The 26265-nt window shown below is 40.2% G+C and overlaps 1 protein-coding gene across 9 annotated transcripts in view; it reads left to right on the plus strand.

The window, feature by feature from the left end:
- LOC125634449 (isoaspartyl peptidase/L-asparaginase) overlaps positions 1-26265 on the plus strand; it is a 258209-nt gene that overhangs the window by 219881 nt on the left and 12063 nt on the right. For 6 of the 9 annotated variants that reach the window (XR_012667582.1, XR_012667583.1, XR_012667584.1 and 3 more), the window contains exons 6-7: positions 12660-12770; positions 15828-15890. Coding sequence is in view for 5 of the 9 variants with exons in the window: in XM_075126503.1 (XP_074982604.1) it covers positions 12660-12770; positions 15828-15890 (174 nt within the window). In the remaining 4 variants the exon portion in view is untranslated. Of the gene's footprint in view, positions 1-12659; positions 12771-15827; positions 15891-16459; positions 16711-18349; positions 18478-26265 lie in introns of those variants that run through there. The other 3 variants (XM_075126507.1, XM_075126506.1, XM_075126504.1) reach the window with 3 other exon arrangements.

Below are 26265 nucleotides of genomic sequence, written 5' to 3' on the forward strand. Positions count from 1 at the left end.
CATAGACATTTAACAAGCAGAGAGAAACTGTTAAAACATTAGAAACCCAAACACATTCTGTTATACCTAAACTTAGGCTTTCCTTGCTAGGTTAATCAGCGTTTAACTTAGCTCAGACACCACTTCAGAACCAGAGAATCAGCTTGTGTTTCTCCACAACCACTCTCTGTTTCTCCCAGAGTCTCTTCTCTTTGTTTTTCAGGCTGCTTTTATCAGAACCAGACTCTGTTTTAGTGTCCCATCAGTATCTTCCCACTCCCCTGGCATGACCAGCCAGAGCTGAGTGGAGGTGAAACTTCAGAGGTAATGACACCTGGATTGTCTGACTGAGTACTGACTAGAGCTAGGTGAATTTTTTCAGTTTAGTAGTTTATTTGAGAAAAGATGCAATTTTGGCATGACCAAAACTATTCCAAAATTTGAGTCAAATTCAGTAAATACTTTTGTCTGAATAAAAAACGATGGAATTTTTTTTAGGAAGTTAGAAAGGTTCGTTTCAGCATTTTCAGAATGAACTGTTAATACTTCATTCTGAGACACACACCCCAAAACAGAAAATCAGGTTTAGAAACAAAACAATATTTTTTCAAATTCTTCTGCTCAGCCACAGAAAATTCAATTATTTGCTCAGGTCTAGTATTGACAATAGCACTTTTCTTAAATCATAGACTATTTTCTAAATGTAAGTACAGCTAGTCCTTGCAGGACTTAACCCTTTGGTACTTAATAGCCAGCAATACAATAACAATAAAAGAATAATGATCATATAATATTTATAAACATAAAACAGGTATCTCCCTCATTGATCACAGATGTCTCTGCTGACAGTGCCACATATGACAAATGAAACTCGTTAATTTTGTCAGATCTCATAAACTAAACAGGATTAGGTCTGATATTTGCAAAGGAGACTTGGACCATCAAGATGCTTTAAGAAGTGGTTTGGGTGATTCCCTTACGTCTGATTCAGTGAGGTATAGAACAATATCTATGTGTGGTGTTAGGGGGCATGATACTCTTTTGAATGTGATGTAAAACCAAGGCTCTGACCACTTTAAGGTATTAATGATCATGAGAGAGACCAGATGGGTGAGGTAATATTTTTTATTGGACCTACTTCTGTTGATGAAAGAGACAAATTTTCGAGTTCTGAAGAAGAGCTCTGTGGAGCTTGAAAACTTGCCTGATGAACAGAAGTTGGTGCAATAAAAGGTATTACCTCACCCACCTTGTCTCGCTCATATCCTGGCACCAACATGACTACAACAAGACTGCAAACTTTAAATGTCAGTTTCACAGGAAAAGAAATGTTTCCCATTTGTATTCTGGTCAAATTTAAATTCAAGGCTTCCTAAATTTTCTTGTAGTTTATTTGAATTAGTTAATATTCATTATCTTCCCTTAACCTCATAGAATCAGATTTTTGATCATCAAGTAAGAATTCAGGAGAAAGTTTCAGCTTTGTAATTAACTACTTATTCCTAAAATGATATCTGTGAACAGGGAATTGTATTCTACTTGGAGGGTGAAATTTACCTCTGAGCAAAGGGTCAACAAAAGGCCTCTATGTCCAATTAACTCCCACAGGCCTAGGACTGACCCTCTGTAAATGGGTGATTTTCAGAGCTAGATTAAAGCAATCCAGGACCCTAGCTATACCTGCATAAACCTGTCTCCTACGTGACTCTCTCCTCTGTGCTATGGCCCCATGTCTCCTTGGAGTCAAGAGCTACCCACACAAGAGACATCTGCTGGACTGGCTGGGTCATCTCTGGGTACGGTGGAGCTTCCCCTCTGCCTGGACCATCACTCTCTGTCTTCAGGTGGGCTGGAGTCCATCTTGGAGGAAGAAAGATTGAATACTCACCCACCCAATCGAAGTTAGCAGTATATGAGGTGGCCCTATCCACACCACCCAAACAGAGCTATGATGGCAGAGCAAGGACCCCTCCCATAGAATCTATTAGGGGAGTGATGTCATTAGTGTCTACAAACACCATAAAAAACCCAAGCATGCAAAGGTTAAGGTCCTTCCCTGCCTGCAGACAGTCAAACTAGCCAAACCCCAGTTCAGCTGTGAGAAATGCCAATTATGGAGAGAAACACCAACACCTGCAGTAACTAATGAGGGCAAGCCCAACTATAAAAAGAGAGGAACAGGAAGAGAAGGGACAGAAATAAGTGGGGACATGATTTTTAAATGTATACTGATGGTTCAGAAGAGGAAGGAATGAGTAGAGTAGGAACAGCTTTCTGTGTGCTCGCATTCAGACTCAAAGTAAGTCATAAGGCTAAGTAACTTTATGTCTATCTTTACAGCTGAGCTAACAGGGATATTGCTGGGACAACTTGGGCCTTAGATGTGCAGCCAGCTGCCATGGCCATCTTGTCTGATGCCTTATCAGGGCTTCAGGCACTATACAATGGCAAGTCTGACAGCAGAAACAAAATACTTAATGTAATATTATTGCTAACAACCTAATTGGCACAACTGGATGTTACTGTAATAACAGCATGGATCCCAGCACATGTAGGAATAGCTGACAATGAATTGGTAAACAAGGAGGAAAAAAATGCTATTTAGCCTGAACAAGTTGACCTAGAGTTCCTCTTAAGCAAACTGGAATTTAAACCTTTAATAAAAAATGAGCTAAGGAAGGAATGGTGAGAACTGTAGGAATCTATTTATAGTAAAGAAACATAAGGTTGGACTATGTGAAACATGTAAAGACCAGGAAATGATAAATCGTCTCCTATGGAATTGTCAGGACTAGGAGATATTGATATCCATGAAAGGAAATATTTATATGGAAAACTCAGAAGCCTTAGAGTAACAACATTTTCTTTGCAACACCTGGCCAGAATAGAAGGAAAATGGAGCCCAATTAAAAAAGCTATCTATGAAATCCAGTGAATGCCAGTCATAGATTCAAGAAGTGAGTTTATTGCACCACAAAACCCCAGAAGAAAAAGAAGGTGCAGAAGAGGTTGGAATGGCTAAGGAGTAACAACTCTCAGCCAGCAAGCCAGCCAGCCAGTCTCCTTCCCTCTGAGAAACGAGTAACCACCTTCAAGTGCCTGTGGGAGGTAAATGGAAATGAAAGCTCTGAGGATCAAGGGCCTTTTGTTATGTTTATAGAATCTGCCTTTTTCTTGCTGATTTGATTTGAACCCATTGTTGTGCGGGTCAAGGTGAGACCCAGACTGCCCGAACTGAGACTCTTGCACGAGGCTGTGTTCATCACAGCCATTGCAGTGAAGTTTAGAATTAACAACCCGTGAAGATGGATGGGGCATTTCACATCTCAGAGTTATTATTTCAGGCTGCCTGAAGACTTAGGCACACATCAATGCAATGGTTTCACTTAGTTCTTGTTTTTAAATATTGTTGTTTAGGTTTTTTTTTAATTGAAAGCTGAGATTCAAATGAGATCATGTGACTCAATGAGACAGGGCCCTATGCATGGACCTGCATTGCCTGGTGAATGTAGCCCTGGTGATTTTTACCTTGACTGAGGTTTTGTGCTTAGTTTGAAGAGAATAGTTGCCCAGCTTGAATCCTGCATTAACAAACTATACACAAGTATATAGAAAAGCAATGGCTAAGGCAAGAAATAATACCTACAGAAGATTCAATAAAGATGACTGCAATGATTTGGACAGATATCAAGAATGGACCTGGAAAGGATACCATACCTGACGCTACATACCGACATGGCAGGAATTAGAAACAGAGGAAGACAGAGGCTGAGTTGAATAGACACAGTGAAGAATGACATAGAACAAAAAGGTTTAAAGATGAACAGAGCCTTGAAGCCGGTAGAAAGACTACATTTGGGCTCATCATCACTACTGAGCTGACAGATGGGAATAATGATAGAGAATCATTGGCAACAGACCCATGGGAACCCAAGAACATATCCTCTTAGGATGTGTCTACACATCAAAGAAAAAAACATGGCTGGCCTGTGACACCTATCTCCGGCTCATGGTGCTCGGGCTGCGGGTCTGTTTTATTGTGTAGACTTCAGGGCTCGGGCTGGAGCTTGAGCTCTGGAATCCTTCCACCCCACAGGGTCCTAGAGCCAGCTGCGAGTTTTTCTTTGCTGTGTAGACATATCCTTAATAAAAGTCAGATGAATCAATGGCAGCAGTATTAACACTGATCTCAAATGTAAAGTTGGGGTTGGAGGCAGGTGAACTATAGAGGGGGAAGTTTACTTGGTTGGACAAATAACATTTTTCATTCAAGTAACCTTAGTTAAGCCCAGTCTTATTGTGAGACAGTTTAGTCTACATCATACTAAATTTAATAGTATTTTAATTGCTGAGATTTTCTACATCAGTTCCCATTCCTCTTAAAGACTTATTTAACAATGTTTGTGTTTTTTGGTCTTTTATTTAAAGAAAAGCTCTTAAACATTTTGCTCTGATGAACACTATGTTCAATAGGTTTTCAGCATTTCAAACACACATACATATTAATGTAATTTGGGGAGGAATTAAACTAGCAAAATTCAAGTTCAAAGTCTGAGAGCTATGAAGGGTAACAATAATATGCAAAGTACACAATTAATTGTTCTTAGTATTTCCATGATCTGAAGTCACTAAGAAAGCCTACACACTATTTGTATTAAACCACTGTAGCAGATGGACAGTGTATTTAATTGTGCAACTACAGTACAGAAATCCCTCCTATTATTTCACAGCCTTGGTGACTTTTCCATGTTAATGCAAGGACCTAAGGTCCCTGAAGGATCAGGGCATAGGGGCTGCCAATTGGCCAACTTCTGCTGGTTTACATGGAGGTTCAGGTAACACCCATTTATTCCCCTTATGGACAAAACTGTGTCTTTATGACTCCTCTGGCAGAGTACGGGGCAGCAGAAAGATGAATTGCCTCAGTAGGAGTACCTGAAGCCTTCGTGACTGGGGCAGGCTTAATGGACCAGATCCCCAGCTGGGGTAAATCACTGCGGCTCATCTGAAGCCAATGGAAGGATGCTGATTTATACCACCTGAGGATCTGGTCCAGGGGTTCCAAGAGTGCCAGGAAAGTGCTGTTCTCATCAGAAGTCTTCAGGCTGTGTTCTTTAGCTGCAGAGAAGTGGAGAGGATTCAGGGCCCTTCCTTCTCCTCTTCACTTCCTTTGCGATTTCTATTATAAGACTGTGATTGTAAGTATACGCAATCTGGCCCTATGACAGTTCACAATAATGTTCTTTCAATGTTCCACTCTGGCACAATGAATCACTTTGTGATCAATTTACATCTTCTAGGATATAGCAATCTTGGAATTCAGAATCTTCCCTCTTATATTGTAAACACTTTGAGTCAGGGACCATCTTTTGTTTTGTGTTTGTAAAGCGGCTAGCACAATGGAGTTCTGTTCCATGACTGGGATTTTGAAGCACTGCTTTAATACACATTAATATCACCATCATACAGTGGCACACTGGCTGGTTTTTGTTGGGAATTAACTGTGTTACGTGAAAATAACTATTTTGTCAATTTAATGTTCTTGTACTCTTACATTTTTTTCTTACTGTGGAAATCTGTGGTCAGATTTAACTGACCAGATTCAATAATAAGTGATCATGTTACTTCTGCTTGCGTCTGGTAGGATTGCTTCTACAATTTTAAACGTTGGCTGTGAAATTAGTAGTCTTTGTCAACTAATATCAACATATTGGGGTTATTCCTGCACATCTCATGCAGGCAAAACTCCCACAGGCATCCCTTTTCTTAAGAAACATCAACAGTAGCAGGTGATTTGACTTTAATGGATCTTCTTCAATTCACTTTCCATCAAGCAAATGCTTTTTGCTTCATTAATTGTCTACATATATTTATCTTAAATATCTTTTGAGTCACTCTGTATTCACAAAACTTTTTCCAATTTTTTTTGTTTGTAACCAAGTAGAAATCTTTCACGTGCATGTATTTCATACTTCTGCTGCTCTCCATCAAGATGTATGTCTCAAACAGTCATAGGGTTCCTTTTCTGATTTGTTTCTTCATCTGAGGCTACATCTATGCCATGAGCTAGGGGTGTGATTCCCCTGCTCACATACACACATTCAAAGAATCATAGAAGATTAGGGTTGGAAGAGACCTCAGGAGGTCATCTAGTCCAACCCCTTGCTCAAAGCAGGACCAACCCCAACTAAATCATCCCAGCCAGGGCTTTGTAAGCTGGCCCTGAAGAAGGTGATCAGGAACAGTCAACATGGATTCACCAAGGTCAAGTCATGCCTGACCAACCTCATTGCCTTCTGTGATGAGATAACTGGCACTGTGGATATGGGGAGAGTGGTAGACATGATATATCTTGACTTTAGTAAATCTTTTGACACAGTCTCCCACGGTATTCTTGCCAGCAAGTTAAAAAAGAGCCTTTTTATATGGATTGGATGAATGGACTATAAGGTGGATAGAAAGCTGGCTAGATCGTTGGGCTCAACGGGTATGGTCAATGGCTCAATGTCTAGTTGGCAGCCAGTATCAAGCGGAGTGCCCCATAGGTCTCTCCTAGGGCCAGTTTTGTTCAACATCTTCATTAATGATCTGGATGATGGGATGGATTGCACCCTCAGCAAGTTCACGGATGGCACTAAGCTGAGGGGAGAGGTAGAGACACTGGAGGGTAGGGATAGGGTGCCGAGTGACCTAGACAAATTGGAGGATTGGGCCAAAAGAAATCTGATGAGGTTCAACAAGGACAAGTGCAAAATCCTGCACATAGGACGGAAGAATCACATGCATTGCTATAGGCTGGGGACCGACTTCTCCAGAAAAGGACCTGGGGATTACAGTTGACGAGAAGCTGGATATGAGTCAACAGTGTGTCCTTTTTGCCAAGATGGCATATTGGGTTGCATTAGTAGGAGCATTGCCAGCAGATCGAGGTAAGTGATCATTCCCCTCTATTCAGCACTGGTGAGGCCACATCTGGAGTACTGTGTCCAGTTTTGGACCCCCCACTACAGAAAGGATGTGCACAAATTGAAGAGAGTCCAGCGGAGGGCATGATTAGGGGGCTGGGGCACATGACTTATGAGGAGAGGCTGAGGTAACTGGGCTTATTTAGTCTGTCATCCTCCCACCACCAAAAATTATACAAACCTGGTACCCATGCCCAGCGCCCCCTGCATGCCGCTGAACAGCTGATTGCAGCGGGCAGGAGGCGCTGGGAGGGAGGGGAAAGAGCTGATCGGTGGGGCTGACAGCAGGTGGGAGGAGTTGGGGGGGGAAGGGGAGGTGGTGATCCGCAGGGTTGCCAGTTGGTGCTGAACACCCACTATTTTTTTTTCTGTGGGTGCTCCAGCCCTGGAGCACCCATGGAATAATTGGTGCTTATGTATACATATACTCATGGTAGCTATCATTAAGGTAGCATGAGTATAAATAGCAGTGTAGCCAGGGTAGCATCAGTGGTGGGAGCAGATGCATGCCTTCTCCATGCAATACCCAAACATGCATGAAACTGATGAGTACATATTCAGTACAGCTAAGCTATGCCTCTGTTACTGCTATAGAATTGCAGAAATATAGGACTGGAAGGAACCTCGATAGGTCATCTAGTCCAGTCCCCTGCACTGAGGCAGGACTAAGTACTATTAAGACCATCCTTGACAGGTGTTTGTCTTAGACCATAACACAGATTCCACAGCCTCTTGTGGTAATTTGTTCCAGTACTTAACTATCCCTACAGTTAGGAAGTTTTTCCTAATGTCTTCCTTGCTGCAATTTAAGCCCATTACTTCTTGTGCTGTCCTCAGTGGTTAAGCAGAACAATTTATTACCCTCCTCTTTATAACAACATTTTGTGTACTTGAAGACTGTTATCACATCCACCCTCAATCTTTTCTTCTCCAGACTAAACAAGCCAATTTTTTTCAATCTTTCCTTGTAGGTCACGTTTTCTAGACCTTTAATCATTTTTGTTGCTCTTCTCTGGAGTTTCTCCAATCTGTGCTACCATGGCTACACTGCTATTTATAGTCATGCTAGCTCAATGAGAGCTACCACAAGTATGTGTAGGGAGCAGGGGAATCACATTCCTAGATCATAGTATAGATGTAGCCTTAAATTAAGCTCCTTATACAGAGCAGAATACTTTTGTCTGCTTATCCATAAATTCTAGCAAAGTAAAGGTTTTACAAAGCTATTCACTGTGTTCTTAGGCACTGTAGGTAATGGGATTTGACCTAGATTCTGGTCTTCAGCATAATGATTGATGCTCAGCTCATAGGCACCAACTCCATGGGTGCTCCGGCGCTGGAGCACCTACAGGGAAAAATTAGTGGGTGCTCTGCACCCACCGGCAGCCAAGCTCCACCTCACCTCACCACCTCCTCCTGCCCTGAGTGTGCCATGTTCCGGCTCCTCTGCCTACCTCCCAGCACTTGCCACCGCCAAACAGCTGTAGCAAGCTCTGGGAGGAGGGAGGAGCAGGAACGTGGCACGCTCAGGGAAGGAGGTGGAGAAGAGGTGGGGCCAGGGTGGCGATTTGGGGAAGGAGTCACAATAGGGGCAGGGAGGGGGTGGGGACTTTGGGGAAGGGGTTGGAATGGGGGCGGGAGGGGTAGAGCAGGGGTGGAGTCGGGGCAGGGCCGGGGCAGAGCAGGTTCGAGCACCCACCGGCGCCAGTAGAAGTCAGCACCTATGGCTTAGCTGTCCAGCTCTCCTCATGCTCTAATGACCTGTGTATCTAGTATTTATGAGTCCTTTTATGTCCATTCTCTGCCAAAATCCCTGTTTCTGCATACTGAGACACGTATTAAGGTACTTTTGTTTTCTGAACTAGTTTCAAAATTGTGCCATCTACAGTACATGATTAAGAAAGTCAAGTTTTTCCTTCCCAGTCAATTCACCTACATCTCCTAATCTAATCGCCTTCTATGATGAGATTACTGGTTCTGTGGATGAAGGGAAAGCAGTGGATTCTTGACTTTAGCAAAGCTTTTGACACAGTCTCCCACAGTATTCTTGTCAGAAAGTTAAAGAAGTATGGGCTGGATGAATGCACTATAAGGTGGGTAGAAAGTTGGCTAGATTGTTGGGCTCAACGGGTAGTGGCTCCATGTCTAGATGGCAGCCGGTATCAAGTGGAGTGCCCCAAGGGTCGGTCCTGGGGCCGGTTTTGTTCAATATCTTCATAAATGATCTGGAGGATGGTGTGGATTGCACTCTCAGCAAGTTTGCAGATGACACTAAACTAGGAGGAGTGGTAGATATGGTGGCAGGTAGGGATAGGATACAGAGGGACCTAGACAAATTGGAGGATTGGGCCAAAAGAAATCTGATGAGGTTCAACAAGGATAAGTGCAGGGTCCTGCACTTAGGATGGAAGAATCCACTGCACCACTACAGACTAGGGACCGAATGGCTAGGCAGCAGTTCTGCGGAAAAGGACCTAGGGGTGACAGTGGATGAGAAGCTGGATATGAGTTAACAGTGTGCCCTTGTTGCCAAGAAGGCCAATGGCACTGTGGGATGTATACGTAGGGGCATAGCCAGCAGATCGAGGGATGTGATCATTCCCCTCTATTCGACATTGGTGAGGCCTCATCTGGAGTACTGTGTCCAGTTTTGGGCCCCACACTACAAGAAGGATGTGGAAAAATTGGAGAGAGTCCAGCGAAGGGCAACAAAAATGATTAGGTGTCTGGAACACATGACTCATGAGGAGAGGCTGAGGGAACTGGGATTGTTTAGTCTGCAGAAGAGAAGAATGAGGGGGGATTTGATAGCTGCTTTCAACGACCTGAGAGGTGGTTCCAAAGAGGATGGTTCTAGACTATTCTCAGTGATACCAGATGACAGGACAAGGAGTAATGGTCTCAAGTTGCAGTGGGGGAGGTTTAGGTTGGATATTAGGAAAAACTTTTTCACTAGGAGGGTGGTGAAATACTGGAATGTGTTAGGCACTGTAGGTAATGGGATTTGAGGTGGTAAAATCTCCTTCCTTAGAAGTTTTTAAGGTCAGGCTTGACAAAGTCCTGGCTGGGATGATTTAATTGGGGATTGGTCCTGCTTTCAGCAGGAGGTTGGATTAGATGACCTCCTGAGGTCCCTTCCAACTCTGATATTCTATGATTCTATGATTCCTGAGACTCTGCAGCTTTTGGTCATAGGCTTCAAGAGCTTTCTCTCACATGTATTACTGCTCACTTTTTTCTTGTCAAGAAAGCATCATCATCTTGCAGTTTACAGTCACGCACACAATCATCTTCTTGTCAGGTCCCTTGACTAGCACTACAAAAAGCTGCTTATCACAGAAATCCATCCTTTCCAAGAGTGCAGAATTCATGTTCTTCTGAGTCTTTGTAATATTTTTGAGTGAATGGAGTGAATATATTGCTTAAGAAAGGTACCAGTTTGACTGCTGTGCGCTCTATTTAACTGCAGATGAAGTACAGCACAGGCAATCTCACTGCAAATTTCTCCAGACTTCCTTGTCAAAGTCTCTCCACCCTGACTCAGGGGCCACCCAGTAAGAGATGAGACCTCAGTCTTCATGCTCATTCTGGTTTTGGACTTGCTATTGATACTGGCAAAAAGGTTACTAACTACAGCTCCAGTCCATCAAACACTTACATATGGCCTGACTTTACTCACATGTGTTCTATTGACTTCAATAGCAGTAGTTACATATCTAATACTAAGCATGTGCAAAAGCATTTGCAAAAACACAGTGTATTATGGTGACATTTTGATGTGAATATCTGTCTGCAAGGAACTGGACTGATATCACCATGTCATTCCATATAAGCCATCTAGTAGCTAAAATAACATTTTCTTGGAAAATAAGAACTTTTGACTACTTGAAAGAAAAGAAATATTTTGCATCTATAATACATGGAAAAATCACAGTTGGGGATTTACATAAATTATGAAAAATCATTAACATTTCCAGTGGCTAGCAGCACTAGATAGATCATATAAAGGAGTAATGAAATGAGCTGATATGCCTTGTATTTATATTCCAGAAATCTTATGGCCATCATCAGCAACTGTCTGATATCCAGGGCTATTCTGACACTGTAGTTAACACATGGACAATTAGGGTGACCAGACAGCAAGTGTAAAAAATCAGGACAGGGGGTGGGGAGGTAATAGGAGCCAATATAAGAAAAAGAGCCAAAAATCGGGACTGTCCCTATAAAATCGGGACATCTGGTCACCCTATTGACAATATCGTTTTATATTCCCTTCTAGATAATAATGATTTTCTTAAAGCAAGGGAAACAAACTTAGCTTTTTAAAAATATATATCTTGTAAGTTGGAAAATCTCTTCAGTTCAATATTACCTTTATCTTAAATGAACATTCTTTAATAGTTTTAATTATTAAATGAATATTTAAGGCCATATTTTCAACCAGCCTCCCTATATATGCCCATAGATTTTCAGATGCCGCTGTTTGCATATTTCTGCTCAGATTGAATTCCATTTGCATATGCATAAGTTAAGCACACAAATGCAGGTCTTAGTGAATGCAAAAGGATGCACTTGCAAATTTTGTGAGTGTATATATGAGGCCTGCTGATAAATTTGGCCAATTGATTAGACTTCCATTCATACAATAAAAGTCATTTACTTTATGGGTCTTGTGGCAGCGTTGCCTATGCAAGTCTTTTTTCTCTTTACATGATATTTTCAGAAAACACATTCATACTGCTGAGGAAAGCAAAATGTCTGCAGAAAACTTTTGTTTTAGGGAAAAAGACAAATTATTTCTAGACTGCCTCACTGGTGTGCCAGGAGAATACTAAGATATGGTTTTTGCAAGGGGAGGGGGAGGAAAAGCAACAGATTCAGGAAAGATATCAAGGCTTCTGCTGTGAAAAAGAGAAGCACTATTCATAAAGAGTCAAATTCACTCCTGAAATTCACTGACAGTGCAGTCCATGGTTGGCTACAGACATGTAGGAAAGGTTTATCAATGAGCTCCCAAATAATGGAATGAGCTGTGACTACATTTGGGTGCTGGGGGAACATTTACTTTGACTCCTCCCACGACAAAGCACATTAATTACTTCTGTAATGTTCTTCTGCAAATAGGTTCTGAGAATGAAATGTGCATTAAATGTAATTGCTATCCTTTTTCAAACTGTGCACTCGGATGGGGAATTAGTAAGGGAAATTATATCACTTACCAGTGCCCGAGGAACAGAGTCAAGTATCAGCCAAAATGGTGGTGGTGGGGTTCTGGAGAGATAAATGGAGATCAGAAGGGTCCTGTGAAATTCACATTTGAATAATTCACTTATATTAAAGAACTAGTTGCCCTGAAGGAGACTTATATTTTGTTTTGGATGCTTCTGAAATGTTAGCAGCTCTTAGGACCCACTCCTTGAAACCCCGACTCATCTGAGTAGTCCTTACCAAAGTAAGGAGTCCCATTGAAGTACAGTGGCTGTGGGAAACTGAGCCATCAAAAGTATCTGCTTGCTTCAGGGTTTGTAGGCCTTAAATGGTAAGTTCCTATTTTATTTTAGGGGCTGTGCAGTGCAAAATAATAAATGTAAAGTATTTCAAAGCTTTTCTTGTGACAATGACTGAGAGTAAATTTGCTTTGTTTACAAACATTTGTGCCAAAATTGCCAAGCAGATTATACTGGTCCATATTATTTACATGCTGTTTGTAAATAGGTTCAGGTGGCTATGCTGACAACCTTGTTGGTGCTGTCTCTGCAACTGGTCATGGAGAGTCCATCATGAAAGTCACTCTTGCAAGGCTTATCCTCTTTCATATGGAACAAGGTAAGATGACCCTCACATTGATGAATGCATCTGCATTGCTTAAATGACATTTATACAATACTCTTCTTGGCTGTAACAAGTAACAATCGATTCTTAACTGCTGAAAGGGAAGTTTGTTTGCAGTAAAAGATGTGTAAGAGGACACTTTAAAAACTTCTGAACATACAGAGTTCTCTATTTACTCTTAACCCTATTTCCTAAGCTTGACAAATGACACTGTATACAAAACTGAGAAGAATGCTGGATGCTTAAATAATCAGAATCATATGTATGTGCCTTCAGAAGCTTTCAGTATACAAATAATGATTTTGGGAAAAATATGCAAAGTATTTTGAGACCATTGATTAAATTTAGGAAACAGCATAATAAGTGTAGGAACACTAAGGGCTTGTCTACACTTCCCGGGGGTTCGACATGCAGCTATTGATGCATCAGCGGTCAATTTAGCGGGTCAACCGCCAATCATTCTCCCGTCGACTCCTGAACTCCACCTGAATAAGAAGCGCAAGGGGAGTCGAAGGGAGAGCGTCCCCAGTCGACATCGCGTAGTGTAGACTCCACGGTAAGTAGATCTAAGTACGTTGACTTCAGCTATGTTATTCATGTAGCTGATGTTGTGTAACTTAGATTGATCTCCCCACTTACTGCAATTTAGGTTTGTCTACAATATCTTGTAAAAAAAAATGAATGAGTCTGGGCCTGTCATAAAAATAAAGGGAAGGGTAATCACCTTTCTGTATACAGTGCTATAAAATCCCTCCTGGCCAGAGGCAAAACACTTTCACCTGTAAAGGGTTAAGAAGCTAAGATAACCTCACTGGCACCTGACTAAAATGACCAATGAGGAGACAAGATACTTTCAAATCTGGAGTGGGGGGAAACAGAGGGTTTGCCTGTCTGGGTGATGCTTTTGCCTGGAACACAGGAATGCAGACTCAGAACTTCTGTAAAGTTAGTAAGTAATAAGAAAAGGAGTACTTGTGGCACCTTAGAGACTAACCAATTTATTTGAGCATGAGCTTTCGTGAGCTACAGCTCACTTCATCAGATGCTGTAGCTCACGAAAGCTCATGCTCAAATAAATTGGTTAGTCTCTAAGGTGCCACAAGTACTCCTTTTCTTTTTGCGAATACAGACTAACACGGCTGTTCCTCTGAAACCTGTTAGTAAGTAATCTAGCTAGAAATGTGTTAGATTTCCTTTTGTTAAATGGCTGGTAAAATACGCTGTGCTGAATGGAATGTATATTCCTGTTTTTGTGTCTTTTTGTAACTTAAGATTTTGCCTAGAGGGATTCTCTATGTTTTGAATCTGATTACCTGTAAGGTATTTACTATCCTGATTTTACAGAGGTGATTCTTTTACCTTTTCTTTAATTAAAATTCTTCTTTTAAGAACCTGATTGCTTTTTCATTGTTCTTAAGATCCAAGGATTTGGGTCTGTGTTCACCTGTACAATCCTGTGGGTGAGGATTTTTATCAAGCCTTCCCCAGGAAAGGGGGTGTAGGGCTTGAGGGGATGTTTTGGGGGAAGATGTCTCCAAGTGGGCTCTTTCCCTGTTCTTTGTTTAACACGCTTGGTGGTGGCAGCATAGGGTTCAAGGACAAGGCAAAGTTTGTACCTTGGGGAAGTTTTTAACCTAAACTGGTAAGAATAAGCTTAGGGGGTCTTTCATGCAGGTCACCACATCTGTACCCTAGAGTTCAGAGTAGGGAAGGAACCTTGACAGCCACTATTTTACTTGGCTTGTTGTGCTGTATATGATCTCTAAAGTTAATATACATCACTACTCTTGTCTATTGTATGTTTGGGGGCAATTTTGAAATGCAAATTCCAAAGGCCCCACTGAGATTCAGAATGATTATTATGGTTCACATTCACTTGAACAGGGATTGGAATTTTATTACAGTTATAGTAATTGGCATATTTTTATGGATTCATTTTTTAATTTGGCACCCACTCAGACTTCACTGCTCATGCGACAGTAGCAGCATGATGAATTACTGTAAGTTTTTTTTTTATTCATTATTATTAAATTTAATTGTTTTTGCTCATGTACCCAGATGTGAACAGCATTAGTTTTCTAATCTAATATTACAGGCTGTTTTGAAAATATGTGCTGTCTATTAGAGGCATTTTATAATAGAAACGATAAAAAGAATCATTAATGAAAAGTAGTTTGCCTCTCTATGTACTGGTTTCAGTTAATCAAAGGTGCTTTGAAATTGAAATCATTAATTAACTTTGCCTGTTTTTGAACTGATCAAGCACTCTGAGCGCTGCTGAGAAACTGTGAAATGAAGTTCTTCTGAAAAAGAAAACAGCATTAATAGACTCTGTTTTTCCAAATGATGAATTTTATTCTCTCCTATCAATAACATATTCCTTAAAGACTATTGCATTGTTTACCATATTTAAAAGTAAATAGGAAAGAGGATCCAATTTCACGTGAATTCAAGCTGGGTATTTGCATTGCAGGAAAGCTGGTATTAGAGCTGGGCGAATTTTTTTGGATTAATCTTTTTTGTTACCAAAGAAGGCAGATTAGGGTTGACCAAAACAGTCAGCAAATTTGGGTTGATTCTGGTGAACGCTTTTGGCCTGAACATCTTGTTTTTCTGCCAGTATCAAATGAACCATTTTTACAGTATCAAAATGAACCATTTTGATTATTTGGGATAGATTTATGAGGAGATTAAGGAAACATTCACAAAACCACTGGTGATAATGCCAGCCTCACACCCAATAGGCAAGTGGTTAAGGTGCTCACTTGAGATGCTTTGAATCACTGCTCTGGGACTTCAACATAGGTCTCCCCACTCCCAGGCACATGCCTTAACCACCAGCCAATAGAGGTATTCTTGCGGCTATTCAATGATGATTGAAGTATTTTATTCGAAGTGGAACTGCTTTGGCAGGAGAGACTGAGAGCAGCCCACTTCAGAATAGCCAATCTCCTGGTGGTTAAGGCACTCAGATGGCGGGGAGACTTGGATACAAGTCCCTAACTCCAGACCAGTTTTGTGAATCTAATCCTTCATTTCCTTTGACTGCAGGTGATCCAGGTTCAAATTTCTGCCCTGGAGCAGGGACTTGTGCCTGGGTGTCTTGCATCCTAGGTGAGTGTCCTAACCATTGGGCTAATTGGTACAAAGGTTGGGGGGAATGAGGGAGCATTACCACCTCCTCTTGTTTTATGAATCTAGCCCTTTATTTCCTTTGTTTTTATTAAAAAAAACCTGACACAAAATATTTTGTGTGAAACAAAACATTTCATTTGAGCTGAAATGAAACTTTTCTAACATTTTCAATTAACTGAGAATTCCAAAATATTTGGGATTCAGTTTGACCTGACTTGTTGCTGATTTTTCAGAACTGCTGGTGGACCAAAAATTATTTGTTCACACATTTCTAGCTTGGCTAACCTCATGGTACTGCATTTATTTGTTAAAAAAACATATTGCACATATTAAAAAATAACCATCAATCAATATATATACTTTTCTTGTTTCTCTATAACATTATAGACTAGCATATTAGTTGGCTCTAATAAATCTAAAATAATTTAAAAGAAAGGCCCTTGAAAAAATAAATGTTATGGAATAGCCACATGACCTACCCCTGACAGGATGTTGTGAACAGATCTTTGCCCAGAGAGATTTCCTATCTACATCCCCCACCCCTGCAGGATTTACTACAGGAGGGGATGACCTAGATCAATAGCTGGTATTTTGGTAGCTCTCCTTCTCATGCTGTATTCTCCAACCTTGAATTTCTGTTGGTAAGTAACTGGCAGCTGTATTATTTCCCCTACATGGATTTTACTTCATTTAGATAAAACTCTGTGTCACTTCATCTTTATGAAGTGAGTTCCTCCTGAATGTGTTTTTATTTTCTCTTGGGGAATCTGTGCATACATTTTAAATGTCATGAGTTCTTGTTTTTAACGGCTTTGTATAATCTTGTTTGCTTCTTTACAATATCAGTTTGAGAAGGAAAAAGTGAGTATATTCCTCCATTATGTTGTAAAATGTTTAATAAATTAAATTAATGAAGACTCCTTATTTACTAAAGAAATACACAGCTGGGTTAAAACAACCAGGAGTCCTTTTTTTAATTAAAAAGGAAGGGAACTCACAAAGGAAAAGTATCTGTTATAAATGGATGTATGACAAAGTCTAGATTTGTGTCAAATTACCTCTGGCAAATCATGTGATCATATAGAAGTAGTCAGAAAAATTGATCCCAGGGGACGCAATCATTCAGCCCTTACCGAGTAAGGAGTTTCTCCTGGGCATGGCCTGCACAGCTGGGTCCATGGTTAACAGTTGGAAATTACAGAGATCTTCATTTGGGTCCCAGACCTACAAAGTGCTGAGAGCCCTCAACTCCCATTGAAGATAATGGGAGTTGACAGTGCTCAGCTGTTGTGACAAGGAAAATGTGCACCTTTTACTTTTCATAGCATTCTAGAACGATAGCATTCCGCAAGGTCAGAGTTCTGGAGTACAAGATTTTAGATGCTTTTCGTAAAATACAAAACTTTGGACAAAATACTTTTGCATAATTTGTGTTCATTTGAACTGGCATTAGAGACACAAGGTAGGTGAGGTAATATTGTTTATTGGACCAGCTTCTGTTGGTGAGAGAGACAAGCATACGAGATACACAGAGCTCCTCTTTTTCTTCTAATTGTCTCTCTAATATCTTCACACCAGCATGGCTACAACAACACTGCATTACTGCAGTATAATAGTAATAGCCATCACAAAGTAACAGTAACAGATGTTCTCTAAAAATTCCCAAGCATTTACTGTGACTGTATGCAGGTTCTCAATGGGGAATAGTACTACAACTTTGCTGTATGTGGGTAAATCTACAGGTAATAAATATAACACTGTACATTCCTTTGGAGTCTTTCAAGCCAAATGACACCAGTCTTATGGAGCTATCCTCTAGAATTTAATTACATGATAATATTTATATATATTTTAACCATATGATAGAATTTTCTTGTAAGATGGTTTTAAAAAGTCCTATAAAAAGAATGTTATTAGCTATTTAATTCTATAGAATGTTAGAGCAATTTTTATATAATGCTATTACATTTCTATAGACTCCTATTGGTTTCACCCATATTAAATTCTATAGGGATTTTCCATAAAAATGTAAATTATTATAATTCTATATATAGATATAATGTGTGCATGTGTAACACATACAGACTTACACATATGTACATATATTATAGTTTTGAAATTAATTTAATTAGCAAGAGCATAATTTTTACTGAAAGCCATCATCATCTTAGCTATGATATTTTGAGCCATGTCTTTTTTTCCCCATTTTTCACGTATGGTCTATCATTAGGTGACACGACAGCTCCAATTATGTCAGCCTGTCACATTACACAACATAACTGACTGTGTTATGTCAAACCTGACAGACTGAATGAGACATGATCTGCTAATACAGTATAAAAGTTTCTAAATGGTTTTAGCAAATATTTCCTACTATATTTAAAGTCAACAAAAATGAATAGCTGTAAGTTTTATTTAATGGCATAACTTAGCCCTATCCGATCTGCACACTACAAGATCCTCCATGTATGGGTCTCTCCACTACTGTGCAGAAGTGGGAGAACAGCCACCACTGAGGCACCGACTCCTCAAATCTCCTCCAGAACCTGTGGAGGCCTTTCTACAGGCTCTTGGTGTAGCCTTTATTTTTATTTAAAGTTAGTTTTAATGATGTTATGTTACACCATCGAGGGTTTGTCTCTGGCAGCTACAGTTTCGAGTTGAGCAGAGTTACCTCTGCTTATTTCAGATGTAGAGCTCATAGGAACACATGAAACCATAGGCAAGTAACACATACAATCAAAAGAACAAGGTCCACTGTCTGTTATCAATTTTATTAAAGTTACCAACAAAGTTGTGAATGTCACAGCATATACAACTCCTAAATATATCCATGAACCAGTATTAACTATAGAGATATTCACATCCTCCTAGATAGTGTTAGGGTCTGATGGGTCTCCCATTGATTGATCATCAGTAGAGGGATGATTCCTGCGGGAGTTTTCCCATAGGAAGCTTAATTTTCCCGCTCTGAGCACCCCCTTTTTATAATGTGATTCTCTGTATATGTACATTCTGCACGTGTGCATGAAAGTGTCAACTCTCTTTTTCCTTATTGGTGTCTCCTAGAAACCTGAGGGACTCCATTTCCTATAGGTTGTGTATAGTTCCTGTTAGTTTCATTAACATTGATGTACAACCTGTATCCTGCAATGAAGACACATGTTAGAGACAGATGTGACTCTGTCGCATTTTTTGTGATTTAAAAATAATCTTCCAGCTAATTTTTTGCAGCATTACCCCGTGGTACCTCTTTTCCCATAATCTTATGGCATCAGGTTATTCTTCAGTCACTTATGTCAGCATTTCTTGTCTCCAAGGCCTAAAATAGCGAAGGTTAAAATCTTGCAGGCCTCAGCCTACAGGTCTTGTGTTTTCGCCTTCCTTATTTAGATATCTACTACATAATTATTCCTTTTAACTACTGATCAATCTTATACTTCTATAATTCTGCAACTTAACTCTATTCCTGGTTTTGTTACTGTTGAAACAATGTTACAACAGACTGATTGTCTAACACTTGTGTTGTAGTTACACATAGCAAGCAATTGGTCAAATGATTAATTAACATGGCCCACTCTGGAGCCGGGGGAGGAGGAGTGGAAATTAGGTGGCCATAGAGAAGTGCATCCTCATCTGCAGAGAATCCCAGGAGAAGATAGTATAGTTCTCTGTGTTATCACTTCTGTGGAGCCTACCCCTTACCAGAAGACTTGTGGTCTGCAGCAGTCAAGGAACCAGGCAAGAGGGGCTGGGGCTACAATTAGTGAAAAGGCACATGTTCTCCTGCAGATGCGCAAGAATCTTTCTTGTTTAGGGGCATGCCTTCTGGCAAACCTCTCTCCCCCTGATAGTATGATGTGAGGAGAGCTCTACAAAGTAATATATTGCCTCCCAGAGCCCCTTGCTATAGGTTTTATGAGGGGAGGGGACAATCTGGACCATAAATAAGTATAGAGAGAGTGGGGGGGGAGAGACGGACTGAAATTGGTGCATGCTAAAATCGATGCAAACAAGGAAAGCATCATAATCAAGAAGCTGGATATTCACAATTTACAATGATAATGAAATTCTTCTACAACAATAACTGGGAAGGATGTTAAAGAGTAACTGTTAATGTAAATCATATTTTAAATCTGCAGGACTGGATAACTTGGGGAAGTTGCAGAGGACTAGAAGAAAGCACATGTTGTACCGATATTTAAAAACAGCAAAGGGGATGACCTGTATAACTGTAGGTCAGTTAGCCTGACATTGATCCCCGGCAAAATCATAGAAAGCCTGATATGGGATGCAATCATTAAAGAATTAATGCATGGTAGAATAATTAAAGCCAATAAATATGGTTTTGTGTAAAATAGGTCTTGTCAAGCAAACACATTATTGTTTTATGATCAGGTTACAAGTTTGGCTGACAAAGATAACTGTTGACATAACATATCTAGACTTCTATATGGTATTCAGTACTGCATAAAATTCTGATTATGAAAAACCTATACAAAATCAATGTACAAAATCAATCCACATCTTATATGGATTAAAAACTGATAGATATCAAAAACTAGGTGTAAATGTGGAGGAGTCATCCAATTGAGGCAGTTCTGATAGGGTCCACAGGACTGCGTTCTTGGCCTAATGATAATCTTATATCTAGAAGAAATCATAAGATCATTGTTGGCAAAGTTAGCAGCTGACACAAACATTTGCTGGTTTGGTAAATAATAAGGCCAGGTCAGTTCTACAGATGTGGATCACATAGTAAATGGGCTTACGTGAACAACGTGTTTTAATATAGCTAAATGCTGAATCGTAGGTCTAGGAACCAAGAATGTAGGTCACACTTATGGAATGGGGGGCTATATTTTGAAAAGCAGGGACTCAAAAAGGGACTTAAAGATCATGGTGGAAAACCAGCTGAGCTTGACCCCCCGTAGCGTTGTGGTGGCTAAAAAAAAAATGTAGCCCTTGGAGGTATAAACAAGAGAATATTGAGCAGCAGTAGAGAGGTGTGATTACCACCGTATATGGCATTAATGAGACAGTTACTAGGATACTTCCCCCTTGGGGAAGGGAATTTTTGTTTATGTGTTTGTATAGTGCTTAGCACAATAGGGGCATGGTCTACAGTTGGAGTTTCTAGGTGCTATTGCACTACAAACTAACAAAATAATAATAAAGGATGTTGACAAATTAGCCAGGGTTGAGAGAAGAGATACTAGAATGACTGAGGTCTGGAAAACATGCCTGTTATAGTGGAAGACTAAAGAAGCTCAGTCTGTTTAGTTTATCCCACAGCAGTTAAAGAGGTGACTTGATCATGGTCTATAAATACCTTACTGGGAAGAAGGTAGTAGAGAGTTCCTTAATCTATGAGACAAAGGCACTTAGATCCCATAGCTGGAAGATGAAGCTTGCTAAGGCCCCTCTTTTTTAAAAGTGAGGGTTATTAACCATTAGAACCTAGGGATGTGGTGGATTCTCCATCACTTGCAGTCTTTAAATCAAAGTGGATGTCTGTTTTAAAGATATGCTGTAGTTCAAGAGGAAGTTATGGGATTGGTGGAGGAATTCTAAACGGCCTGTATTATACAGGAGATCAGAGTAGACTATGATAATGGTCCTTTTGTCCTTAAAATCTGTGAATCTGTGGACCATTTGAAACTGATGGGAAGAAGTCCATGCTGTCTACCTTCTCAATCTACATGTACACCAAACACTATACAGACTGCATTTCTATTTACAAGTAAAGGCGATATTCTTTTCTCTATTCCACAGGAAAGATTCCTGATTCCACTATTCTGCTGGCATTGTTAATAGAGCTGGTTGGATCTTCAAAACCAAACCATTTTTTGGAGATGTTTCAGTAATGTCTAAGTCGTCATTGGAACTGTTTGTTGCCTCCAGGCAGGAAAGAGACACATGCTCCTGCTCTTACAGCCTGTTAATAATGGTACTGGCCTGGAATTCAGGAGACCCTGGTTCAAGTCTTTGTTCTGCCTGAATTCTAGTGATGTGGAATGATGATTTCTGCTTTGAATTAACCAGAGGCAGGACTTGAACCTGAATCTCCCACATCCCTAACTAGGCTACACATGCACATTTCAAAAACAAACATTTTGATACAATTTTGTTGTTCAAAATGTTCAAAAGATTTTGGTTTTGTTCCACTGAGGAATGAAAATTTCAAAACCTCAATGTTTCTGTGAAAAGAATTGTTATTCTCTAGTTAGCTCTAATTATTAAATATCAGATTCAATATCTAAATCCAAGAAGTAAATTTTTGCCCTTAAAGAGAACTGTTTTCATTCAGATTGTCTCATTAAGGCCCAAGCCAAAGCTCATTTTAGTCAGTGGAAAACTCCAATTGACTTCAGTGAGTTCTGGATTACACCCTTAATGAAGAAAGTATACATCACAATCACAATCCTGTTCAGATTTTTTTCAAATGGAACAATTACTTTTACTAGTAATTTATGTACAATAACATCAGCAATGTCAGCAAGTACTCTAACAATCTATTCCAAAGGTCTGACTGAATAACCTCAATTTAACACTTTAGAAATCTGAGAGGCTCTTGTTGAAGAAATTCTGGTAAACGTGGCATGTAATGGCTTTGCAGCAGGCAAAGGAAAACAACACTTTGTCTAACGACAAAAGACATATCATACTTCAGGCACAGCATAAAGGGTCATGGCATAAAAAACAGGAGATACGAAATAACCTTATCTTTGGATCAAAAATAAAATCTTTTTTTAAAATCTGTAGTGAAGAAGAAAGGCTACTCATGCCTGTTGTCAGCCTGCCAATTCTTAATATTGTAGCCCTTTTCACCCTCATCTAATTTTACCTGTCAAATTTCCTGGGACTTTTAAAAGATACAGAACAAATGGCTTCTACAGCAGGTTAGTAGTTGTTAACAGTTGCAAAGATTTTTAATTTTTAAAATTGAAGGAATTTTATATTCTTATGAAAAATCATATAAATAATCACTAACACAGATGCTTGTAAGCGTCTTGCATTAATATAATTTCACACTGATGTTGGGAAGATTATTCTGTACATGTTATATGAGGTCTCTCTGTGTGTGTATTTAATATATGCTAGTCACATATACAATATGTAGGCATGCTGCTAAATGTAGTGCTGCTAAACGTAGTCTGAACCAGATATAACAGGTAATTTTTTCAGAAGGGAGTTAGGCATCATCCTGCTACTTTAGGCGCTGAAATAAAAAAGTTAGATCCTCAAAACTCCTGCTTAGTTTCTGCCTCACCCTGTAGGCATCTAAAGTCCCAAGGTGCTTATATTTCTGCTGGTAAAGTCCGCAAGGTGCTTGCTGGCAGATTTGTAGGCATACCCACAGCCACTTTTTAGAAGCTGCCTACCAGATTGCGTCCTGCATAAAACAATACTGGTAAGGGTTCCACTGCTCCCACTATGATATTTAGTCCAGTGGTAAAAGCACTCATCCAGGAAGTTGGAGACCTAATTTCAAGAGTCACTTTCACTCTCTCTAGCTCAATGACTAGTTAAATATCCTATACATAGTGGAACAGCTTCAACAGAAGAGACTAAGAAAGACACATGCCAGAATATCACATTGCCTGGTGTTTAGGAGAACTCATGTGGGAGATCTGGGTTTGAGCCCCTGCTCCACATCAGATGGAGTCAGGAGTTGAACCCAGCTCTCCTGCATTCTATGTCAGTGCTCTACTCATTGGGCAATTGCATATAAAAGAGCCACCACCACCTCCCCATTTTGCAGAGAGCCTGAGCTGATGGACCTGCTCTGAAAAGCAAGCCCCACCGGTCAGATAAATTGAGGATCCCACCAGGGTTTAGATGTGTGCTAGGATCCTGGGCATCAAAACATACATGGCAATGCACATGGTCCCCCAGCAGAAGAGTAGTGCAAGGAACTTTACCAGTGAGAAGTTAGGCTCTTACCAGGTTAGGCAGCAGCTGAGTGGGGGTTTTGAGGATCTAAATTTTGGATTTTGTTACCTCAAGTTGCAATTAGGCACATAAATCCCTTTTGTAGCCCTCTGTATATTTCTGTTGCTAATGAGGAGTTTGGGGCATTACTTTGTTGACGCGAGTATACAAGGACTGCCATAGAGGTACCTGCAACATGTAGCCGGACTTTGATTTTATAGTTGCAGCCATGATCCTGCAACAGGATCTTCATGGGCAGACCCTTACACCTGAGTGGCAGCAATGCAAACCTTGCAGCACTGGAAGGAAGTCCAATTAAAGGAAGATGCTATTTTATACCACTCTTCTTAGGAAAAAATCTAGATAACTTTTGAAAATGTTTGTTATTTCTCAGTCTTCAAATCTGATTTTTATTGGTGACACACACACTGTGAAAATCTATTCATGTCCTGTTGGGACTTTTTCTGATTTCTTTTGCCTTGTGATACATACAATTGCATAAGAGAAAGACTATACATTGATTTCTGTTTGTAAGAAATCAGCATAGTGCCCTTTTATTTTCTTTGGCCACTCGATACAAGTCTTTGTAATTGTTATTTTTGATCAAATTGAAAAAAATATTTTTAACATTGAGAGTTAGATCTAAGGTAAAATACTGAAAAGATGCCTAAGTCCTGTTGACTTTTAATGAGACTTAGACTTCTAAGGGCCAGATGTTCAAAGGTATTTAGGCACCTAAAGAGGCAGATAGGGGCCTAGTGGGATTTGCAAACTGCCTGAACAGGACAGCTGCCTAATTACAATTGGCTGACTCCAAAGTGCCTCCTTAGGAGCTTTTGAAAATTCCACCAGGCACCTATCTGAATCTTTAGGCACTGTCACTGTGCCTCAGTGGGTCCCAGCTAAGGATGCCAAATTCAGGACAGACCACTGAGAAACAGGGCAGGCTCACCCCAAACTGGTGGTTTTTCTATCATTAAATTATACCAAGTTAGTAACAAAAGTGAACTTTCATGTCACCTCACTGGTTACAAGAAGTCAAAATGCAGTCTCCTTAGGCATTCCAGCCCTGGGCTCTCCGCCCAGACACTAGACTTTATGATGAGTGGTTACTGAAAAGCAATTTTATTAGTTATAGGGTCCTTCCTATCTGAAGGGACCAGCCACCTAGCCAGGCCAATATATAACTCAGATCTTACCCAATAATAACACTGATGCCAATCCTTTAGTAAAACTAAAAACTAAAGGTTTAATAATAAAAGAAGAGAAAAAAAGAGTTAAAATGGTTAATAGATCATATACATACAAGTGATTGCAAAGTCTATATATCAGGTTTATAGCAGTGATGGAATAAACTGCTAGCTTGCAAAAGTCTCTCTGGAATAACCCAAATGGTCTGTGGGTCATCAGTCCTTGTGTAGAACTTCCTTGTTAGAAATCCAGTCCAGAGAAATGAAGCAGGAAATGGAGATGGAGATGTATCAGGTGCTTTTTTAAATCATCTGCCATGTGCATGGAATTTTACTGTCTCAAAGAAAGCCCACAGTCCAGGTGCATGGAAAATTACTGGCCTAAGATGGAGTCCAGTGTCACATGAGCATATCATATGCCCTTATATGCTTTGATGACTTACAGGGTCAGTCATTGCCCATATTCTTTCTCAGGCATCCACAGGAAAGGCTTACCAGGCTGGATGAATTTCTTCAGTGGCCCAGTGTGAGCTGAGTGTTCTTAATGGGCCATCAACACCTAGCTGTCTGGCCCTTATATACATTCTATCTGAAGGGCATTACCCAGGAGCACAGCATATGTGTACAATGCATGTACATAGCCAATAATCATAATTTCAGATAAAAAGATTATACATGGATTTAACCAGCAGAGTCGTGCTTAGAAAATCATTACTTTTTCATTGACAGCTTATATGACATACTTTGTACAAGATTTGTTGCAATTATATAACGGTGGTAATATCAATGATATAAATGATCATATTCAATCATACAGCATCACAGGTATCTAAATAACTTAGAAAATCTGGCCCTCAGTGCCTAAGTCACTTTTGAAAATAGGATCTAGGCTCCACAGTTACTTAGGCACTTTCGAAAATTTTATACTGAGCCTTAAGTCTCTCCCCAAGTACCTAGCTGCACTGCCCCCACAGGAGCCCTGTTCACCCACAGCTCCTGTGGGGATGTGATTTCCTGCATCCCTCTTTAGGGTACAGCTTACGTTCCCAAAATTTTATTGGCTTATCTCCGTTGGCTTATTAGTTATGAGGGACAAAGCCAATGCTCCTCCTGCTCTCCATCCCACTACATCCTTTCTCTTGGAGTGGAGGATAAGTAACAGCCATACAGTCCCTGCTCTCCCTTCCACACATGATGCAGGGAGTGCTAACGCAGCCACACATGGTCCT

This window comes from Caretta caretta, chromosome 3, assembly GCF_965140235.1.
Source record: "Caretta caretta isolate rCarCar2 chromosome 3, rCarCar1.hap1, whole genome shotgun sequence".
Taxonomy (NCBI): domain Eukaryota; kingdom Metazoa; phylum Chordata; order Testudines; family Cheloniidae; genus Caretta; species Caretta caretta.